The sequence below is a fragment of the Eubalaena glacialis genome, chromosome 1 (genome assembly GCF_028564815.1).
Source record: "Eubalaena glacialis isolate mEubGla1 chromosome 1, mEubGla1.1.hap2.+ XY, whole genome shotgun sequence".
Classification (NCBI taxonomy): Eukaryota; Metazoa; Chordata; class Mammalia; order Artiodactyla; family Balaenidae; genus Eubalaena; species Eubalaena glacialis.
In genome coordinates this window covers 122154409-122175212 of record NC_083716.1, presented here as the reverse complement: position 1 = coordinate 122175212, position 20804 = coordinate 122154409, and the positions used below count along the sequence as shown (strand labels likewise).

General features: G+C 33.3%; 1 protein-coding gene across 1 annotated transcript in view; it reads left to right on the top strand.

Annotated features, from left to right (window-relative positions):
• The window catches only part of DPP10 (dipeptidyl peptidase like 10), a 685728-nt gene that overhangs the window by 653078 nt on the left and 11846 nt on the right, over window positions 1-20804 (top strand). Inside the window, exons 20-21 of the mRNA XM_061199257.1 lie at window positions 6773-6967; window positions 8011-8065. Coding sequence (XP_061055240.1) covers window positions 6773-6967; window positions 8011-8065 — 250 coding nt within the window. The remainder of the gene's footprint in view (window positions 1-6772; window positions 6968-8010; window positions 8066-20804) is intronic.

Here is a 20804-nt window from a genome sequence, read left to right as displayed (position 1 = left end):
GGAAGAGAAGGCACTTGTCTAAAGCCACTGGGCCTGGGCTCAACTCATTCTGGTTTTACCAAAGTATCATCTATACCCTTTTCATGATAACACTCTCACATCACTATAAGGTTCAGGTCATTAATATAGGCAATATTTTCTAAAAAGTTTAACATGGGAAAGATCTATGAATGCAAGTATATGAACACAGGTGATGGAGGATAACAACTTGAGAATTTGTTTGATAAGCCTAATTTTCTATGTATTATCAGGTAGACCACGGGGTCTGGTGAGAGGCATAAATAAACTTGTCCATATCAAACGCTTCCCTAGTTGTAACTCCGTGGAAATTAATTCAGCCAAAAATTATATGTAAACAAACCAGGGGTCAGAAATTTGCAGGTTATGTTATATTATAATATTCCTAATGGAAGAAGATGGGGATGTGAACAAGAAACTGTTCTCTGACAGAAAAAAAAGAATGTTATTTCTTATATGATGTAGTATATATATGAGAAAACTCATTCCACCAATCTGCATGTAGGACAATCCTTCCATGAGAGGGAAGTCTATGGATAATAAAATGAGAAATAGAAGGAATTGGCCAAGAAGCCCTTGACCAATGTATGTATCTGCATGTATTGATATATATTGCTTGAAACAGGATAAATTTCATTAGCTTTTAGATGTACTTATGTTATAACTAAGTCATCGCTGACTATAAATTTTTATAAATTTCAGATTAAGACAAGGCAAATATTGTTTCACTCTACTCATGTCAAACTCATGTTCTATTGTGAAATGAGTTCTCTCCTAAAGAACAAAATCAAAAGCGCTGACAATTTATTTTCCTTAAGAATGTACTGTGATGCAGCTCTCTGCAGCATCAGTTTCTTTTCCCTTATCTGGCCTTTCATTCTGTTTGTCACCCTTCTTTTCACACTCTTTTTTAGGTTACTATATCTAAAATAAAATTGCAGCACAGCTCTCCCTGAGTGCTAGCTCTTATCTAGCACTTACGCAGCTGAAGTTGATCTATTCTAAGCCTAAAAAGAGCAAAGAACCAAGATGACAGCAAGCAATTTTCTCTGTCCCCTCCTTCCACATCCCAATAGACACAGGTACCCAGCTGTAGTATAGCAGTTTTGAAATTCTGCCTTGTAGGAAAAAAAAACATTCTGCCATTCAATAGATCACTCATGGAAAGTTCTCTCACTGGTAAATATTTTCCTTCTGTTTATCTAGCCAAAGGTTTTGTGGTAAGGAAAAGGCTTTTAAAAATGTACTCTACGTGATCTTAACTATTTACAACACTTTATTCTATAATGAAAACAATAAATGAAGATAAAAGGAGCATATAATTGCCAGGGTAACTCAGCATATTGGTAACAAAGTCAAAACCTATCTCTTCTGAACGTAAATCCAGCTCTTTTCATTAATTTAAATAGCATTTTGTGAACCTGACCAAACATGTACTCTGAACAAATCTCTTCACTTTAATTCAGTTTTTGACATAGATAATGTTTTGTTATGTCATAAAGAAGTGGCTTGTTTTGTAATTTTAAAGGTCTATTGAATTTTGTGTGTTTTGCTCAGCCTTTTTTCTTTATTTCATTATTTGCTTATATCGTGTTCTCTTCATCCACACAGAGACATTGAGTGTTCAAGGTATTAAAACAGTTGTGAACTCTACCCTCAAAGACCTTAACTTCTAAGAAAAGTTTAGTCTTAATTTGATTTTGCTGCCTGTGTTAGGAAGTGGACACATTTCATATTGCTGTGGCCTTTTCACTGCTTAAAACACATGGAATTGTTCTTTTCATACAACTTTCAACAAAATTGTGTGTCCCTATTCTCAACCTTGAAACACTGTTCTTTACATGTCCCCAGAGATTTCTGAGACAGAGAGAGTAAAGCAAAACCATGTCAAAAAAAGGATGAGGCAGACACTCAGAGAAAAACAAAGAGGAGGCAAATGAATGGGAGCTCACCAATTCTGCATGGCCAATACATACACGAGTTGTGATACCCATTTATTATATGATGGATGATTTGGTTTATAGTACATTCCTTGTGGTCATCCCTACAGCCATATATCTTTTTCTTCTTCATCAAATAAGTAATATTTCCTTGCCTTTATTTGTTGAAAAAATCTAGTAATTTCTGGTGAACACTTTGTGAAAAATCTCCCCCTTGCTTCTGCAAGTCTCTGGCTTGTTCCTTATACAAGCAATGCTTACCATCATAATCCATGTTCTTTTATAATTGATATTGAAATAGATATGGCTATATTCTGCACCAAAAAAGAAAGAACAACACACGCAACTAGACAGAGAAATGTGTTAAAATTATTGGCTGATAATAGATTATAACATTTTGTGTTCTAACATTGAAAGCAGGTGAAGCAGAGCAAATGAATGAAATTGTATTTTTTTCCTGGGTATTGCAAGCATGAGTAAGGAATTGAGTTTGCTTTGAAAAATCTACAATCACTTATTAATCATAAGTTTGAAAAATGTGCCTTATTTTAAACTATATTTTTTCTTTCTTTTCCTTTTTTTTATTGAAGTATAATTTATTTACAATATTGTGTTAGTTTCAGGTATATGGCATAGTGACTCAAGTTTTTTGCCAATTATGTATCATTATAAGTTATTGTAAGATACTGGGTATAATTCCCTGTGCTATACAGTAATTCCAGGTCGCTCATCTATTTTATGTATGGTAGTTTCTATCTGTTAATCCCATACTTCTAATTTGTCCCTTCCTCTCTCTCCCCTTTAGTAATCATAAGTTTGTTTTCTATGTCTGTGAGTCTATTTCTGTTTCATATATAGATTTATTTGTATTTTTTTTGGATTCCAAATATAAGTGATATCACATAGGGTTTGTCTTTGTCTAACTTACTTCACTAAGCATAATATTTTCTAGGTCCATCCACGTTGCTGCAAATGGCAATATTTCATTCTTTTTTATGGCTGAGTAATATTGCATCGTATATACAAACCACACCTTCTTAAGCCAATCAACTGCTGATGGGCACTTGGGTGGCTTCCATGCTTTGGCTATTGTAAATAGTGCTGTTATGAAAATTGGGGTGCGTGTATCTTTTGGAATTATGGTTTTCTTTGGATATATGCCCAGGAGTGGGATTGCTGGATGATATGGTAGTTCTATTTTTAGTTTTTTAAGGAACCTGTATACTATTTTCCATAGTGGCTGCACCAATTACATTCCCACCAACAGTGTACAAGGGTTCTCTTTTCTTCACACCCTCTCCAGCATTTATTGTTTGTAGATTTTTTTATGATGGCCATTCTGATTGGTGTGTGGTGATACCTCATTGTAGTTTTGATTTGAATTTCTCTAATAATTAGTGATGTTGAGCACCTTTTCATGTGGCCTGTTAGCCATCTCTATGTCTTCTTTGGAAAAATATCTAGTTAGGTCTTTTGCCCAGTTTTTGATTGGGTTGTTTCATTTTGGTTTTTTTTTGATGTTGAGTTGTATGAGCTGTTTGTATATTAACCCCTTGTCGGTCGCATTGTTTGCAAATATTTTCTCTCATTCAGTAGGTTGTCCTTTCATTTTGTTAAAGGTTTCCTTTGCTGTGGAGAAGCTTTTAAGCTTGATTAAGTCCCATTTGTTTATTTTTGCTTTTATTTCTTTTGCCTTGAGAGACTGATCTAAGAAAATATTGGTATGATTTATGTCAAAGCGTGTTTCGCTTATGTTCTCTTCCAGGAGTTTTATGGTGTTATGTCTTACATTTAGATCTTTAAACAATTTCAGGTTTATTTTTGTATATGGTATGAGGGAATATTCTAATTTCATTGTTTTACATGTAGCTGTCCAACTTTCCCAACACCACATGTCGAAAAGACTGTCCTTTCTCAACTGTATATTCTTGCCTACTTTGTTGAAGATTAATTGACTATAGGTGCATGGGTTTATTTCTAGGCTCTCTTGCCTTAGTAACTAACAACACTCTGATAATTGCTCCAAAGGATCTGTTGATTGCACTTTTTAATTTTTTTATGAACCTTTGGTATCTTTGACCATCTAGAAAATGGAAGTCCCCTTGATATAACAGCTCCTACTACATGGTATAATATCTTGATCCATAGATATTGCTCAATTTAATTTCTGCACAACTGGCCAAAATCTTTTATATAGTTTTCCATTTTGAACTATAAGGAAATATGCTCAGTATAAGTGAAAGTTACTTCAAACAAAAGAGTAATAATAACAGTTTCTATTGTTCAGTAAATCTAATAATAATCTTATATTGCTTACTATATTTTACAAAGTATTTTCAAATACATTATGCGATTTAATGCTTACAAAACACTTTGAGGAAAACAAGACAGTATTTTACCATTATTAAAGATAAGGAAACTGAGTCTTAGTGTTTTAGTATCTTCCCTATCTATGTTCAGAGTGAAATTGGGACTTAAACTGTCATATTTTTACTCAGCTTAAATGTTGAAGTTAATGCTTGTATCTTGTCCTCTGTGAATCATATTCTGTTTTCTAATATTTGCAATAAATCCCCAAGCTTCAAAATACAGGATTTATTAAGCTTTTTAAGGTCCTTCCATTTTAAACTTCACCTGAGTCTACTTTCCCTGAAACTGTCTAGTTCAACAAGCATTCTCTATGTTCTCCATGCACCAGAAAGTGTGCCACGCATGGTGATTCATGCTATTTCTCAAATGGTACACAAGTTACATCAGTATCATCTGGGAATGTGGAAAAAGTAGCAATTTCAGACTTCATTCTGAACTAGGCAATTGGAATTCTAGGCAAAAGCACATGGAAATGTGTAGTAACAATTCCTAATAATCTGATCAAGAGGTAAATGTGCAAAAACTAAAATAAATTAAAAATTAAATTTAAAAAAAGAGATAAAGATGGCAAACACTGTGGAAGGACAAAACAGTTCTAGATTTGGAATCACAGGATCACCATTAAATGTGTGATTTAGGAAGGAATGGAGTAGGTCATTATTAAAACCCTTCCATGGCACAATTTCTTTATTTACAATGTAGGAATAATAATAATACATTGGAATGCAATAAGCCATGCAATAAGCCATGCGACAGACAACTTCCTCCCCAGAAAGATTAAATAACTTTTGGTGGTGTATAGTAAATAAGATAAAGGATCTTAAGTGTTTAGATCATAGAAGGCCTTTGTATCAGTTTATTAGGGCTGACATAGCAAAATAACACAGACTAGGTATTTTAAACAACAGAAATTAATTTTCTCACAGTTCTAGAGGCTCAACATCCAAGAGCTAGATGTCAGCAGGCTTTATTTCTTCTGAGACCTCTCCTTGGCTTGCAGATCGTTGCCCTCTTGCTGCCTCTTCCCATGTTCTTTTCTCTGTGCATGCACACCCCTAGGGTCTCTCTGTTGTCCTGATTTCCTCTTGCAAGGACACAGGTTGGATTGGATTAAGGCTCACTCTAATAGCCTCATTTCAACTTAGTCACTACTGTAAAGGCACTGTCTCCAAATACAGTCAGATTCTGAGATAGTGGACATTGGAGATTCAACATATGGATTTTGAGAGACACAATTCATTCCATAACAGCATTCAATAAATTTTAGTTGTCTGACATTTTGCCCTATTCCCTACCTCCTCCTTTACCCAACTCATTGGTCCCACACAACCTCTGTATCTGCTCAGTTCTGTTTGCTGCCCAGAAGTTATTTCCTTTAGCAAATCTGATAACCTAAAAGCTTGTTAATGTTGATTAGTTTGTGTATTGGTATATTTTAGTGCTTCAGAGCAACACATTTGCATAAACTTGAAGGCAAGTTTGGTGTCTTCACAGGAGAATGAGTAGGGTGAAGATTTCTAGTATGCAGCCCAACTAAAAATGGAGATCTTTTCAGAGAGTTAGATGTTTTGATACTCTTAAAATCTATCACATGGACCACTGTGTTTTTGAACTGTACCTGGGTTTGGACCTAGATAATCTGTGTGATTTTATGAGAGTCTGCTTTTTTACCTGTTCTATATTCTGGAAAATAAATTATAAATACCATTGTAGTGTGACATTTTAAAATTGTATCACCTTTTCCCTCTGGAGAGAATGTTCATGATTTATAATTTGTGTTTCCATCTTTACTTTTAGCTTTCAAGTTTTTCAAATATATGCGTGTCTGCTTCCTTTTCTTGCTGTCAACTTTAGTGATAAAAAAGAATTTTTCCTCACTGTTCACTTAAATTCTTCTCAGTGAGAATTACGTCACAAAAAAACAATTCAGGAAATATTAATGCAGTATTTCTTTTTGAATCTGATGTGCTTTAGGATCGTACATTTCTTGTTAAATTATTATTAAGCTTCCATGACTGATTCCTCTCTCTGTCAGACCCTTTAACCCTTGTATACCATCAGCAAAACATTTCTAAAACACACTGTCTGTAAGAAATCCAATAAAGTAGGGCCTGTATGTCAACTTGATGATCATTCTTTAGAAATGCCTATGGAAAGTGTGTGCTTTTTTCTTTATTTTTCTCTCTTTAAAATGGGTTAAATAATTTCTCCTGAACAGTTTTAAATTCTGTTTCATATTTTCATTTCATTCAAAGAGCTTTTCATTTGAAAATTTACAAAGGAAAATGACATTTATATTTTCAGGTTTAATATCAAGAATTAAGAGAAATTTTAATAGCCAACATGGGTCTTTTCCATAATTTTTAACCAATAAGTGGGAACACTAAAATTTCGACCACATTGTCAGTTGTTCTTGTTTTGGTCAAATGTGTTGGTATTTGCAGGGATGAAGAACCAGGAGGCCAGCTGGTTACAGATAAGTTCCATTTTGACTGGGATTCAGTACTTGTTGACACGGGTAACGTCATCACAGCACGGTTTGATGGCAGAGGAAGTGGATTCCAGGGCCTGAAAATTTTGCAGGAGATTCATCGAAGGTTAGGCTCAGTGGAAATAAAGGACCAAATAGCAGCAGTGAAGTAAGTGAATGTACATTTTCTTATCGTTTTTCCTGTAATGAGAAACTAGGTATGTGACATATAATACTTGGCATTAGTAAATGCTAAGACATTTATATTTTAATGATTAAACAAATTTCTAAGTTAATCATAAAGACTATTGTATTTTTTCAAGTATCTTTCACTCTCAGTGACATAATAAAAGAATTATCATACTTCCCCCTCTGGAATTAGAATCCACTTTGGACTTATGAAAATGGGAGAGACCTTAATTAAACTACTATATTATTTATTTACAATAATCCACAATGTCTATTATTGTCCCAGTTAATTACAGTTCTTGAACTTTCACAGATACCTTTCCCACACTGGCATGAAAAAGTGACCTGAGAAAACTAGTAGGTTCTTTAAAACAGTATACAGACATTAGCTAGGATATTGTTAAAATACAGATGTTGATTCAGTAGGCTGGTAATGGGCCCAAGACTCTGCATTTGTAACAAGCTAACAGGTGTGATACCCAAACTACTGCACCACCACTCTGAGTAGCAAGATTTTGGTATACAGGACCCTTCTACATGAATAGAGCTGCAACCACTAAAGCAGTCTCGTTTTTGTTTTTTGTTTTTTAATAACTACACTTTTTTTAAAAAATTAATTAATTAATTTATTTATTTATTTTGGCTGTGTTGGGTCTTCGTTTCTGTGTGAGGGCTTTTTCTAGTTGGGGCAAGCAGGGGCCACTCTTCAACGCGGTGCGCGGGCCTTTTATTGTCGCGGCCTCTCTAGTTGCGGGGCACAGGCTCCAGACGCGCAGGCTCAGTAATTGTGGCTCACGGGCCTAGTTGCTCCGCGGCATGTGGGATCTTCCCAGACCAGGGCTCGAACCCGTGTCCCCTGCATTGGCAGGCAGATTCTCAACCACTGCGCCACCAGGGAAGCCCAAGCAGTCTCGTTTGACCTCTGTTTTCTGTTTTGTTTTGTTTCTTGTTGCTAAGAATGAATTTCTATGGTTCATTTAACTCAACAAGATATAGCTATAATTTTTTCTTTTTTCATTTCAGATTTTTACTGAAACAGCCATACATTGACTCCAAAAGATTAAGCATTTTTGGAAAGGTAAATAGTAGAAATATGTGTGTGTACATTATGTGTTTGTATATGTACTTGCATAACTACTTTCCTCATTTTACTATAATTTCTCTGTATTATCCTTTAAAATATAATATTGTAATTAATATTATATACATTCAGTTATTTATTAATTCAGCAACTATTTACTGAGTATCTTTAATTGATGCATGGTGTTAGAAATAGAGCAACAATAGGACAAAAAAAAGGAATCGTCTTCATGAAGATTATCTCCTAAAGAGGAGAAAGAGAAAGTAAATGGATAAATGAAAAACATAGTTTTATCTGGTATTAAATCTTACAACAAACAAACCAAGAAAAACTTGATGGATAAAAGATAACTACAGGAAAGGCCAATGTTATTAAATTGAGTGGTCAAGTAAGGCCCCTCTGATTTAAGTGATATTTAGGCTGATACCTAAATAACAAGAGGGAGTCAGTCATGCAACTCTATTGAGGGAGCAAGTTCTCCAAAGAAGGAACAAGCACCACAGCCTTGGGGAAGACAACATGGCTTAGAAACTAAAAGGTGACCAGTATGCATAATTATGTCTTCTGTGCTTACTGCATGATATTTACTTCCTTTTAAAATTTTTTTATTAAAGTATAGTTGATTTACGTTGTGGTGTTAGTTTCTGGTGTACAGCAAAGTGATTCAGTTATTCATATATATATATATATGTATATATATATATTCTTTTTCATATTCTTTTCCATCATGGTTATTTAGAAGATATTGAGTATCGCTCCCTGAGGATATTTACTTCTTATAGCAATAATTTTTATGTCAAGTTCAATATCATCTTCACAGTAAGAAGTTAGACCCCATATAGATATTTATTGAGCACGTAGTTTATACATATCACTGGGCTAGACATTATAAAGATACTAAGATGACAGGAAAGAGATTTTGTACTATTTTAGTTTAGAGACAAAACAAATTCTTGGCCTTCATTGATTTAAACAAAATATGTTCTACTATTCATAATGAACCCAAAGACTCATGACAGCAAGTAACTGGTAGTTTTACTGGGGCATAAACTTTAGTGGTGTACACTGACAAGTAGGTCCATGAAAATCTACTTAACACATAGTAAAATATAAAACAACATGCATCACTACCATTCTCCCCCCACTTCAATCTGCAGTGCACCATGTTTTTTGCTATATTTAATTCTTGGTGTCAGTAATATTTAAGAGTTCAATAAAAATATTTTGTGAATAATGCTCCTCCCACATAAGTACAAACAAATAAATAAATAAAAGCCCATCACTAGCAGTAAAGATATTAGTGAAAAAATGAAAATGTCTAAGAAAGTGATCATTCCAAAGAAGTGAAAACGCTATAGATGCATCAACAAGTGCATATAGTAAAGTCTTATCAGACGCTGCAGCATGGATGAACCTTGAAGACATGTGCTTGGTGAAGTGAGCCAGTTACAGAGGGACAAATACTGTTTTATTCAACTTACATAAAATATCTAGAGTAGTCAAGTTCATGGTGGTTGCCAAGGCTGGAGGGAGGAAAAAGGAAAGTTGTTTTTTAATGGGTGTAGCATTTCAGATTAATGTGAATACACTTGACACGACTGAGCACTTAAAAGTGGTTAAGATGGTAAATTTTACATTATGTGGTTCTTACCACAGCAAAAGATGCATATAGTAGAGAACATTTTACCCTTTAGTGGTCCTAATATATGTAATAATTTACAAAGGACTTAGAGCTTATGTATTTCAGGACTCTACTTGTATACACATTAAGTATAAAAGACCAAATGAGCTATACAAACATTTATGAATATGGAAATTTAGCAAAGATTCGGAAAGTTGTAAAATGCCTTATGAAGACAGTGAAACATGAACTGGATGTTGAAAATCATTCAGCAAGTAGAGGGCAAGGAGAAGAGTTTCATGTAAATGCACAGTGTCAGTGAGGAGAGCCTGTTTGTAGAACATGAAATAAAGTAATTGACTAAAATTAAGGCTCGCATAAGGAGGTGATAGTTGACAGCACTGAGAGGAAGCCTGGGCACAGATCTTAGTGAGTCCTCCATATAAACTAGAAAATTTAGATGTTCGTCTAGAAACATGGGGAAATAAAACCGGAGCCTTCAGATTTAGAATTTCAAAAATCTTATGCTTATCATTGTATTAGGGGCTGTAGCATTGTATTAGGGGACTGCTGAGTCTCAGGCAATTTACTCTGGCAATCTAAATATACGATAGACTGACATAGGATATAAACAAGCAAAAACATAACTAGATTTATTTTAAATGGAAAAATATTCCATTTTGATTAAAAAAAAATGCATATCTGTGACTGAGTTATAACTCAGAAGGTGGCTTTCTTAGCATATAAAGGAATGTTGTTAGCTTTAAGACTTAGTAGGTCTTGTGATTTTTTTTAATGTACTTGTTTTATTTCAGTATCAAATTATGTTATGTTAAACTCATAAAATTTGCTGAGGAATTATGTTCTTTTTTTTATTGTCGGGAAAAGCTTGCTTAGAATTGGCGTTAGATTGTAAAGTATCTGGGGCTATTGCTTTCTTTGTTAGAAAAAATTTAATTAATGTTTAAATGTATTTAATCAATACAGGACTATAACGATTTTTCCATTTCTTCTGGAGTCAGTTTTAGTACTTTTTGTTTTTCTTCCAGTTTTATTGAGATAAAATTGACATACAGCACTGTATAAGTTTAAGATGTACAGCATAATGATTTGACTTACATACATCATGAAATTATTATCACAATAAGTTTAGTGAACAGCCATTATCTCATATAGATATAACATTAAAGAAATAGAAAAAAAAATTGTTTTCCTTGTGATGAGGACTCAAGATTTACTCTTTTAACAATGTTCATATATAACATACAGCAGTATTCATTATATTTATTATGTTGTACATTACACCCCTAGTACTTATTTATCCTATAACTAGAAGTTTCTACCTTTTGACTGCCTTCATCCAGTTCCCCCACTCCCCACCTCTACAGCACTACGTTAGTTCCTGTTACACAGCATAGTGATTTGATATTTCTATACATTTCAAAATGATCACCAAGCTAAGTCTAGTTACGATAGGTCACCATACAAAGATATTGTGTAATTACTGACTATATTCCCCACACTGTACATTTTATACCTGTGACTCATTTATTTTGTAACTGGATGTTTGTATCTCTTAATTTGTGTTTTGTACTTTTAAAAGGATTCTTTCCATTTCATATATTGTTCAAGATCATTCTCAAAGTGTAACATATCCTCTTATTACATGTTTAATCCTTTTACTAGTGGTGGCAGTGTCCCATTTGGACTCCCAGGTTGGCTTATTAGTGCCCCTTTGCTCTTGCTGAAGCACTTCTGCTCTGGGCTGCCTGCACTCACTCTTGCACTTGCTCTTGTCCCCCCTGTCTTCTCCCTTTCATCTCTCCCTCTTTTTCATGAACCATATTTTGGGCTTAATTTTTCTTCTCTATTTATCTTTGTTTTCTATTTCACTAACTTCTACTCCTCATGTTATTACGTTTTCTTCTATTTTTTATCCCATATTGTTTTTAAATTACTATGTTGAATGTCTAGCTTATTAGTTTTTAGCATTCTTCCTTTCAAATACAAGCCTTTGAGTTATGAAATCCCTTTGCAATACTCCCTTAGGTACTTCCCACTGGTACTAATGTAGTACTTTTAAAATTTAATGTAAGTATTTCTCAGTTTCCAGGGTAAGTATGCCCTCTGAATTGTTTTTATTATTTTTATTCCAATATTTTTATAGGAGTTTTGGTAACTTTCTATAATTGACTTTGATTATAACTGAATTGTAATCATAGAATTGACTAGAATAACAGAAATCCTTTGAAACCTCAGTTGATTCATGACTTTGGAATGATTTATAAAACTTTCACCTCTGCTTAAAAGATTTAGTGTTACATATATGCCCGTTTAATCAAACTTGCCCATCATGATGTTCAAATCATAAACTTACTTTATGATTTATTTTGTCTCTAATTTCCAAGAAAGCTGTATTAAAATGTCACATTATAATGGTGAATTATTGTTTCTCCTTAGTAGGTTAATTTAGTCTTCATATTTTAAGACTATTTTTATTCATTCCCTCCAAGTTCAGATTATTATATCTTCTCAGAGAACTGAATCTTTTATTGTTTTTCACCAATCCAGTTTATTTCTATTAATTTTTTGCTTTATGGATTTTTTAAAAATATTAAAATTACAACACCGGCATTCTTTTGAATAGTACACATTGTTTTTGCTTTTCTATCTTATCATTTTCAAACTTCATCCTCACAATTTAGGTATTTGAAGATTGCATTTATTTATATAAATTGTGATTACCGATACATTTAAATGTTATAATTTTCATTATTTCTGCCTACTGTCTTATTTGTTCTATTTTTTTTCCTTTCTTCCATTCATCTTGATTAAGTTCGGTTTTTTTTCTCTTTTTTTCCTTTTTCTAAATACATTTTTTGTTTTGTTGTCTGCTTTTGCAAGGAATTGCCAAACATTTTCCAAAGTCATTTTATTTTACCAACTGCTGTATATGGGAGTTCCAGGTGCTCTACATCCTTACCAACGGAGTATCATAAGTCTTTTTAATTTAAAAGTTCTCTGATGATTAATAATATTGATCATTTTTTCATGTGTTTATTGACATATATATATTTTTTTTAACACAACTGATTTATTGACCATTTATGTTGTGCAACAGACACTTTCGTTTTAAGGTTTACTAAATCAGAGGGAGTGTATTATAGTCACAAACCTGTCCCTCCCTTTTTTCAACTTTTAAATTGAGATACAATTGACATACTAAAATCATCATTATACAATAATATTGTATCTAGAAATGAGATAGTAGAAGTTCTTTCATCTTGTTCTTTTTCAGAGTTCTTTTATCTCATCTAGGTATTGTATTTCTTTATAAATTTTAGAATCATCTTTTGTAATTTTACAAAATAGACCATGGGGATTTTCATGGGAATTGTATTGAATCTGTAGATCATCTAGGGAGAACTGACATCTAAGAAATATTGACACTTTCATATTTTTTAAGATATTTTTCTTTGGTGTTTTATACTTTCTCCAATATGTGTATAGTTATGAATATTTTTTTATTAATCATATTTGGGTTTTGATGGGTTCTCTGAATCTGTGCTTTGTCTTCCATCAGTTCCAACAAAATTGGAATTTTACATATGGAATTCTTTAAAGCTTATACTGCATTTGTATTTGTTTTTGTTTTTCTTTTAATTACACTTATATGGTAAATTTGGTCTACAAACACCAGTGTGGACTTATGGCTCAAATTTTTAATTAAGGTTAATTTTTTTTTCATTGATTCGGTACAAGTTCATGATAAGAATTTAAAACTAAATCATTTTCATCAATCCTTTTGTGCAGCATAATTATCTCTTGTCATCTTTAGACAACCCTTTAGGGGTCTAGCTTTGTGCAGTCTCCCTTTAGATCAGGGGTCCTGAACCCCTGGGCCATGGACAGGTACCAGTCCGTGGCCTGTTAGGAACTGGGCTGCACAGCAGGAGGTGAACGGCGGACGAGTGAGTGCGCGAAGCTTCATCTGTATTTACAGCCATTCCGCATCATTCACATTGCCGCCTGAGCTCCGCCTCCTGTCAGATCAGCAGTGGCATTAGATTCTCATAGGAGTGTGAACCCTACTGTGAACTGTGCATGCGAGGGATCTAGGTTGCATGCTCCTTATGAGAATCTAATGCCTGATGATCTGAGGTGGAGCTGAGGCGGTGATGCTAGTGCTGGGAAGTGACTGCAAATACTGATTATCATTAGCAGAGAAGTTTGACTGCACAGAGACCATAATAAATCAATTGCTTACAGACTCATATCAAAACCCATCAGTGAGTGGCAGGTGAAAACAAGCTCAGGGTTCCCACTGATTCTGCATTATGGTGAGTTGTATAATTATTTCGTTATATAATTACAATGTAATAATAATAGAAATAAAGTGCATGATAAATGTAATGCACTTGAATCATCCCAAAACCATCCTCCCCACAACCCCTGGTCTCTGGAAAAATTGTCTTCCACGAAACCAGTCCCTGGTGCCAAAAAGGTTGGAGACCACTGCTTTAGACCTATTGTATGGAGTCTATGCATTTTGTCTACCTCATGCACTGAGTCATCATAGCAGAAGGTTAAAATCACTTGCATTTGCAAAACAAACAAAGAAACAAACAAAATTGGCTTTATGCTTGTTTACCTCTCAGTTTTCCAGTTTTCAGTTAATATCTGGCCTCTGTGGATTCATAACCTTTGTGCCAGTTCAATGTTGTATTCAGAATTACTTTTAGTTGTTTAGTTCTCGTTCTCTTTTTTTTAACTACCACTTTGTATTTACTTTTTTGTTTTTGTTTAGTTTTGGTTTTGTTTTCAGTTGAGTCGATTGAGATATCAGTTTCACCAAATACTAGAAGTGGAATTGCCACACTTATGTTTTTACCATCAAAGAGGCTAGAGCAGTGTTCCCTTCTAAGATTACAGGCTGAGTAAGAATTTAGTGTGAAAAGTGTTATGATTCATTTGAGATATTCCCTCTGAAAAAAGAAAGATGAATGGCAGCAGTAGGGCCAGGAATTTACCATCTTTAATCAACTTATTTCCTTTACATTTATCACTATGATTGAATTTCTAGGTCTTGCTTTTTCTCCCTTTGGTCTAAAATTCATCCTGTTTTTTATGGTCTATATATCTATATCTATATCTATATCTATATCTATATATCTATATCTGTATCTATATCTACATCTACCTAGCTAGATAACTGATTTCATCCATTATAATTGACTCTGTCAGCAGAAATTAAATTTACTTCGAAGTTTTGAGGTACATTGCACTGTTGGTCTCCATAAAGCTGAAATAGTGAACTCCAAGAAACTGGTTGATATTTTTTATTTTGTGTGTGATTCATTCCAGTTTAATCTTTCAGAATTTGGAAAGCAATTCTAATCTATTCTTTCTAACCATGTAAGCTGATTAAGGAATATAGAATTTTTAGTATTTCTAAGAATGTGTTTTGTGTCAAATAATATATATTTTTAGACAATATCCCTACCTATTTTCTATTTATGGAAATATTAAGCCTATAAACGCCAGGAAAGCATTGATTAAATAAATGCATTCTCTTCTAAAACTATCACTAGTTTTAGATACTAAAGAAACTACTAGAAATAGATATTAGAGAAAAACTTCAGCCAGCATAGAAGATAATGTTTGGCTTTTTATATCCAATTTCATTTCAATATTTCACATGTATTTTATGGGTAAACAAAATTATTCTAAAAAGTTGTAACTATTACCTAAAATGGATCTTAAGGATATTCCAATAGTTATTTATTGTTCCAAATGAGTTTTCTTCAATATAGTTAAGCTGAAATTCTTACTGGTTTAAGTATTCCTTCCACCTTTCTACTTAAGTATTTTTGTTCATGCCTTTTAATTTATTTCTAATAACAGCCTCAAGCCTGAACATTGCTTTTATAATTCTGTCTCTTATTAAGCCTCATTCAGAGGTCCTTTTCTCCATAAATTATTCACTAAATCTCTCCCACTTGAAATCATCATTCCCTCCTGTGTACTCAAAGAATACTTTGTCAGTAGCTTCTCATATTCATTATACCATCATGCAATGTATTATATTTATTTGTATTCTTATTCATTTCTTATGTTAGACTATAAGCCTTTTCAGGGTATTTATGTTTTATTTGATTTTTTGTTGCAAAGGCATTTGAACTGAACTCATGTCATGCTCTTTCCTTCATCTGGAATTCTCTCTTTCCCACCAGATAGCCAGACCTTATCATTTTGGAAGGGGGTACACTGAGTTTCTTGGCTTTCTAGCTTTAGTGTTTTCATCAAATTTGGAAAATGTTCAGTTATTAGTTCAATTTTTTTTTTTTTTTTTGCTGCCCCCTTTCTCCAGGGATTGCAAATAGGTGTGTAATTAGGCCAGTTGAATTTTTCCCTAAACTCACCAAAACGATATTAATTTTTTAAAAATATTTTTCTCTGTGTGCTTCATTTTTGGGTATATTGTGCTGCTGTGCCTTAACTGTACTCTTCCAGGCAGGAAGCTGTAGCAATCCCAGGGTTGACTTGTTCTCTGTCTTTCAGTCATCACTGTCCTGTGTTGCCCAATGTCCAATGTCTTAATTCTTCTATTTCATATATTTTGCCCATATTTTTAGTTGTTTCACATGGAAGGGTAAATCTCATTTCTGTTATTCCATTGTTATGGAATTAGAAATTCCTACATAAAATTAATTTTTATGTTTATTAATCATTTTACAATGTTATTTTTGAATTGTCAATTTATATACATATATACACTTAGTTATATTGGTCTCATATATGTATTTGTTTTCTTTTTGCAATTTTGAGATTTTGATGCATTAAAGATAGCAATCTTTTCACATTTGTTTGAAATATTTCTTCAACGTGTTGATTGACTTTCAGTTTTGTTTACTATAATTCAAACAACTGAAGTGTTAAAGCGTTTTTCTTATCTTTTGGCAAAACCTTTCCAATCCTTTCTCTGGTGATTTCTTCCAATGATTTTATTTTTTAGAGATCTCATTCCTATCAAAATAAGTATTTATTAGATTTTCGCTTTATGTATCTGTTTGAGTGGGGCAGAGAGAGGTACATAACACTTGTATGCTGAGGATTTATATATTTGGTTTCAAATAGCTAGTCAGTTTCACCAGCTCCATTGATTGACTAAATCTACCTTAACACTTTGATTATGATGCCACCTAAACAATAAGTTCTCAGATATTCTTGGATTTATTTCTGGTGTAACCTGCCTATCTGTTCTTAGACTAATCTTATAGTCTTTTAATTATAATATTATGCTTAATAATCATACATTTTAATATTTTAAAATATTTTCCACTCTTTGCTCTTTTCTTTCATAATACCTTTCGCTTACCTCTCCTATTTTCTCCACTTTTATAATTCTCCCAAAATATTCAGCTATAATTTTTTAACTAAAATTTTATTAAAACAATCTTTATTTTTATTTGAGAAGATTTAAAATTTTCAAAAGATGTAGCTTTGATCTGAATCACATAATACATCTCTTTTATTTAATTCTTATTTTATATTTCTCAGTAGAATTTTATAGTTTTCTTTACGTATGTCAAATATCTTCCATGCTATATTTATTTCTAGGTATTGCTTATTAGTAGTGCATTTTTAATTTTTATTTTAAGTAGTATGTTTTTGTCTGTATTATTTTCTAACTTGTTTGTTGGATAAATGGAAAGCTTATACTATTAGCATATTTAGCTAATATGCTAATAGTATAATAACTGGCCATCTGTTACTCAATAATCATTCATATGACTTCATTAAAGACTTTGAACCATTTTAGTTTGAATAATTATCCTTAGGACCTAATCTAATTTCATATAATATAATGTAATAATATTAATGTTCACTGTACCAAGTAATTATATCTAAGTGTTAAAGGTAAGAAAACTGCTGAAAGAAATTTTTTCTGACATATTTTTAAAAAATTGATGACACAAATTAAAAGTAGGTAGCAAAATTTAAAACATTATAAACATCATACCGAGAACAGATATTGCTATGATTACCAGGCAAGTATTGATGGGAATAAAATTAATTCATTTAAAAAACATTTACTGAGTGTATACTAAGTGCCTTGCACTTTTCAAGTTGCTGGACCTACAGCAGTCACTGAAACAAACCAAAAAAAAAAAAAAAAGTCTATCTTTTATATAATTGTTAATGCAGTGAAGAGAGATAAATGAAAAACAAATAAATGAAAAATAATTAGTAAAGTATATAAAATGTCAGATAATAATATTACAATTCAGAAAAATGAAGCAAAGAGGCAGAGAGGGGATCAAGAATAAAGATGAGATAGCAATTTTCCATCATTAAAGAGGAACGATTTCACTAGGAGATCATGATTGGTCTAAAACAGGGAAATTTGAGGAGACAAGAGACATGGATATCTGGAGAAGGTAAAACAACTTTAAAAGTGCAATGAATATGGAAGCTTTTTAAAACTTAACCTATGGGGATAATTACTCATTATTTATAGTCTTAAGAGTCTCAACTGGGATAGCCTCATCCACCAGAGGGCAGACAGCAGAAGCAAGAAGAACTACAATACTGCAGCCTGTGGAACGAAAACCACATTCACAGAAACATAGACAAAATGAAAAGGCAGAGGACTATGTACTAGATGAAGGAACAAGATAAAACCCCAGAAAAACAAATATATGAAGAGGAGATAGGCAACCTTCCAGAAAAAGAATTCAGAAGAATGATAGTGAAGATGATCCAGGACCTCGGAAAAAGAATGGAGGCAAAGATCGAGAAGATGCAAGAAATGTTTAACAAACACCTAGAAGAATTAAAGAACAAACAAATAGAGATGAATAATACAATAACTGAAATGAAAAATACACTAGAAGGAATCAATAGCAGAAAAACTGAGGCAGAAGAAAGGATAAGTAACCTGGAAGACAGAATGGTGGAATTCACTGCCACGGAACAGATTAAAGATAAAAGAATGAAAAGAAAGGAGGAAAGCCTCAGAGACCTCTGGGGCAACATTAAACACACCAACATTCACATTTTAGGGGTCCCAGAAGGAGAAGAGAGAGAGAAAGGACCTGAGAAAATATTTGAAGAGAGTATAGGGAACATGGGAAAGGAAATAGCCACCCAAGTCCAGGAAGTGCAGAGAGTCTCAGAGCAGGATAAACCCAAGGAGAAACAGGCCGCGACACATAGTAATCAAACTGACAAAAATTAAAGACAAAGAAAAATTATTAAAAGCAACAAGAGAAAAACGACAAATAGCATACAAGGGAACTCCGATAAGGTTAACAGCTGATTTCTCAGCAGAAACTCGAAAAACCAGAAGGGAGGGGCATGATATATTTATAGTGATGAAAGGGAAGAACCTACAACCAAGATTACTCTACCCAGCAAGGATTCGATGGAGAAATTAAAACCTTTACAGATAAGCAAAAGCTAAGAGAAAACAACACCACCAAACCAGCTCTACAACAAATGCTAAAGGAACTTCTCTAAGTGGGAAACACAAGAAAAGAAAAGGACCTTAAAAAAAACCCCAAAACAATTAAGAAAATTATAATAGGAACATACATATCGATAATCACCTTATATGTGAATGGATTAAATGCTCCAACCAGACACAGGCTCACTGAATGGATACAAAAACAAGACCCATAGATATGCTGTCTACAAGAGACCCACTTCAGACCTAGGGACACATACAGACTGAAAGTGAGGGGATAGAAAAAGATATTCCATGCAAATGGAAATCAAAAGAAAGCTGGAGTAGCAATACTCATATCAGATAAAATAGAGGTTAAAATAAAGAATGTTACAAGAGACAAGGAGGGACACTACATAATGATCAAGGGATCAATCCAAGAAGAAGATATAACAATTATAAATATATACACACCCAACATAGGAGCACCTCAATTCATAAGGTAACTGCTAACAGCTCTAAAAGAGGAAATCGACAGTAACACAATAATAGTGGGGGACTTTAACACCTCACTTACACCAATGGACAGATCATCCAGACAGAAAATTAATAAAGAAACACAAGCTTTAAATGACACAATAGACCAGATATATTTAATTGATATTTATAGGACGTTCCACTGGAAAACAGCAGATTACACTTTCTTCTCAAGTGAACATTCTCCAGGATAGATCACATCTTGGGTCACAAATCAAGCCTCGGTAAATTTAAGAAAATTGAAATGATATCAAGCATCTTTTCTGACCACAATGCTATGAGATTAGAAATCAATTACAGGAAAAAAACGTAAAAAAACGCAAACAGATGGAGGCTAAACAATACGTTACTAAATAACCAAGAGATCACTGAAGAAATCAGGGAAAATAAAAAAATACCTAGAGACAAATGACAACAAAAACATGGTGATCCAAAACCTATGGGATACAGAAAAAGCAGTTCTAAGAGGGAAGTTTATAGCAATACAAACCTACCTCAAGAAACAAGAAAAATCTCAAATAAGCAATCTAACCTTACACCTAAAGGAACTAGAGAAAGAAGAACAAACAAAACCCAAAGTTAGTAGAAGGAAATAAATCATAAAGATCAGAGCAGAAATAAATGAAATAGAAACAAAGAAAACAATAGCAAAGATCAATAAAACTAAAAGCTGGTTCTTTGAGAAGATAAACAAAACTTATAAACCTTTAGCCAGACTCATCAAGAAAAAGAGGGAGAGGACTCAAATCAATAAAATTAGAAATGAAAAAGGAGAAGTTACAATGGACACTGAAGAAATACAAAGCATCACAAGAGACTACTTACAAGCAACTCTATGCCAATAAAATGGACAACCTGGAAGAAATGGACAAATGTTTAGAAAGGTATAACCTTCCAAGACTGAACCAGGAAGAAATAGAGAACATGAATAGACCAATCACAAGTAATGAAATTGAAACTGTGATTAAAAATCTTCCAACAAACAAAAGTCCAGAACCAGATGGCTTCACAGGTGAATTCTATCAAACATTTAGAGAAGAGCTAACACCCATCCTTCTCAAACTCTTCCAAAAAATTGCAGAGGAAGGAACACTCCCAAACTCATTCTATGAGGCCACCATCACCCTGAT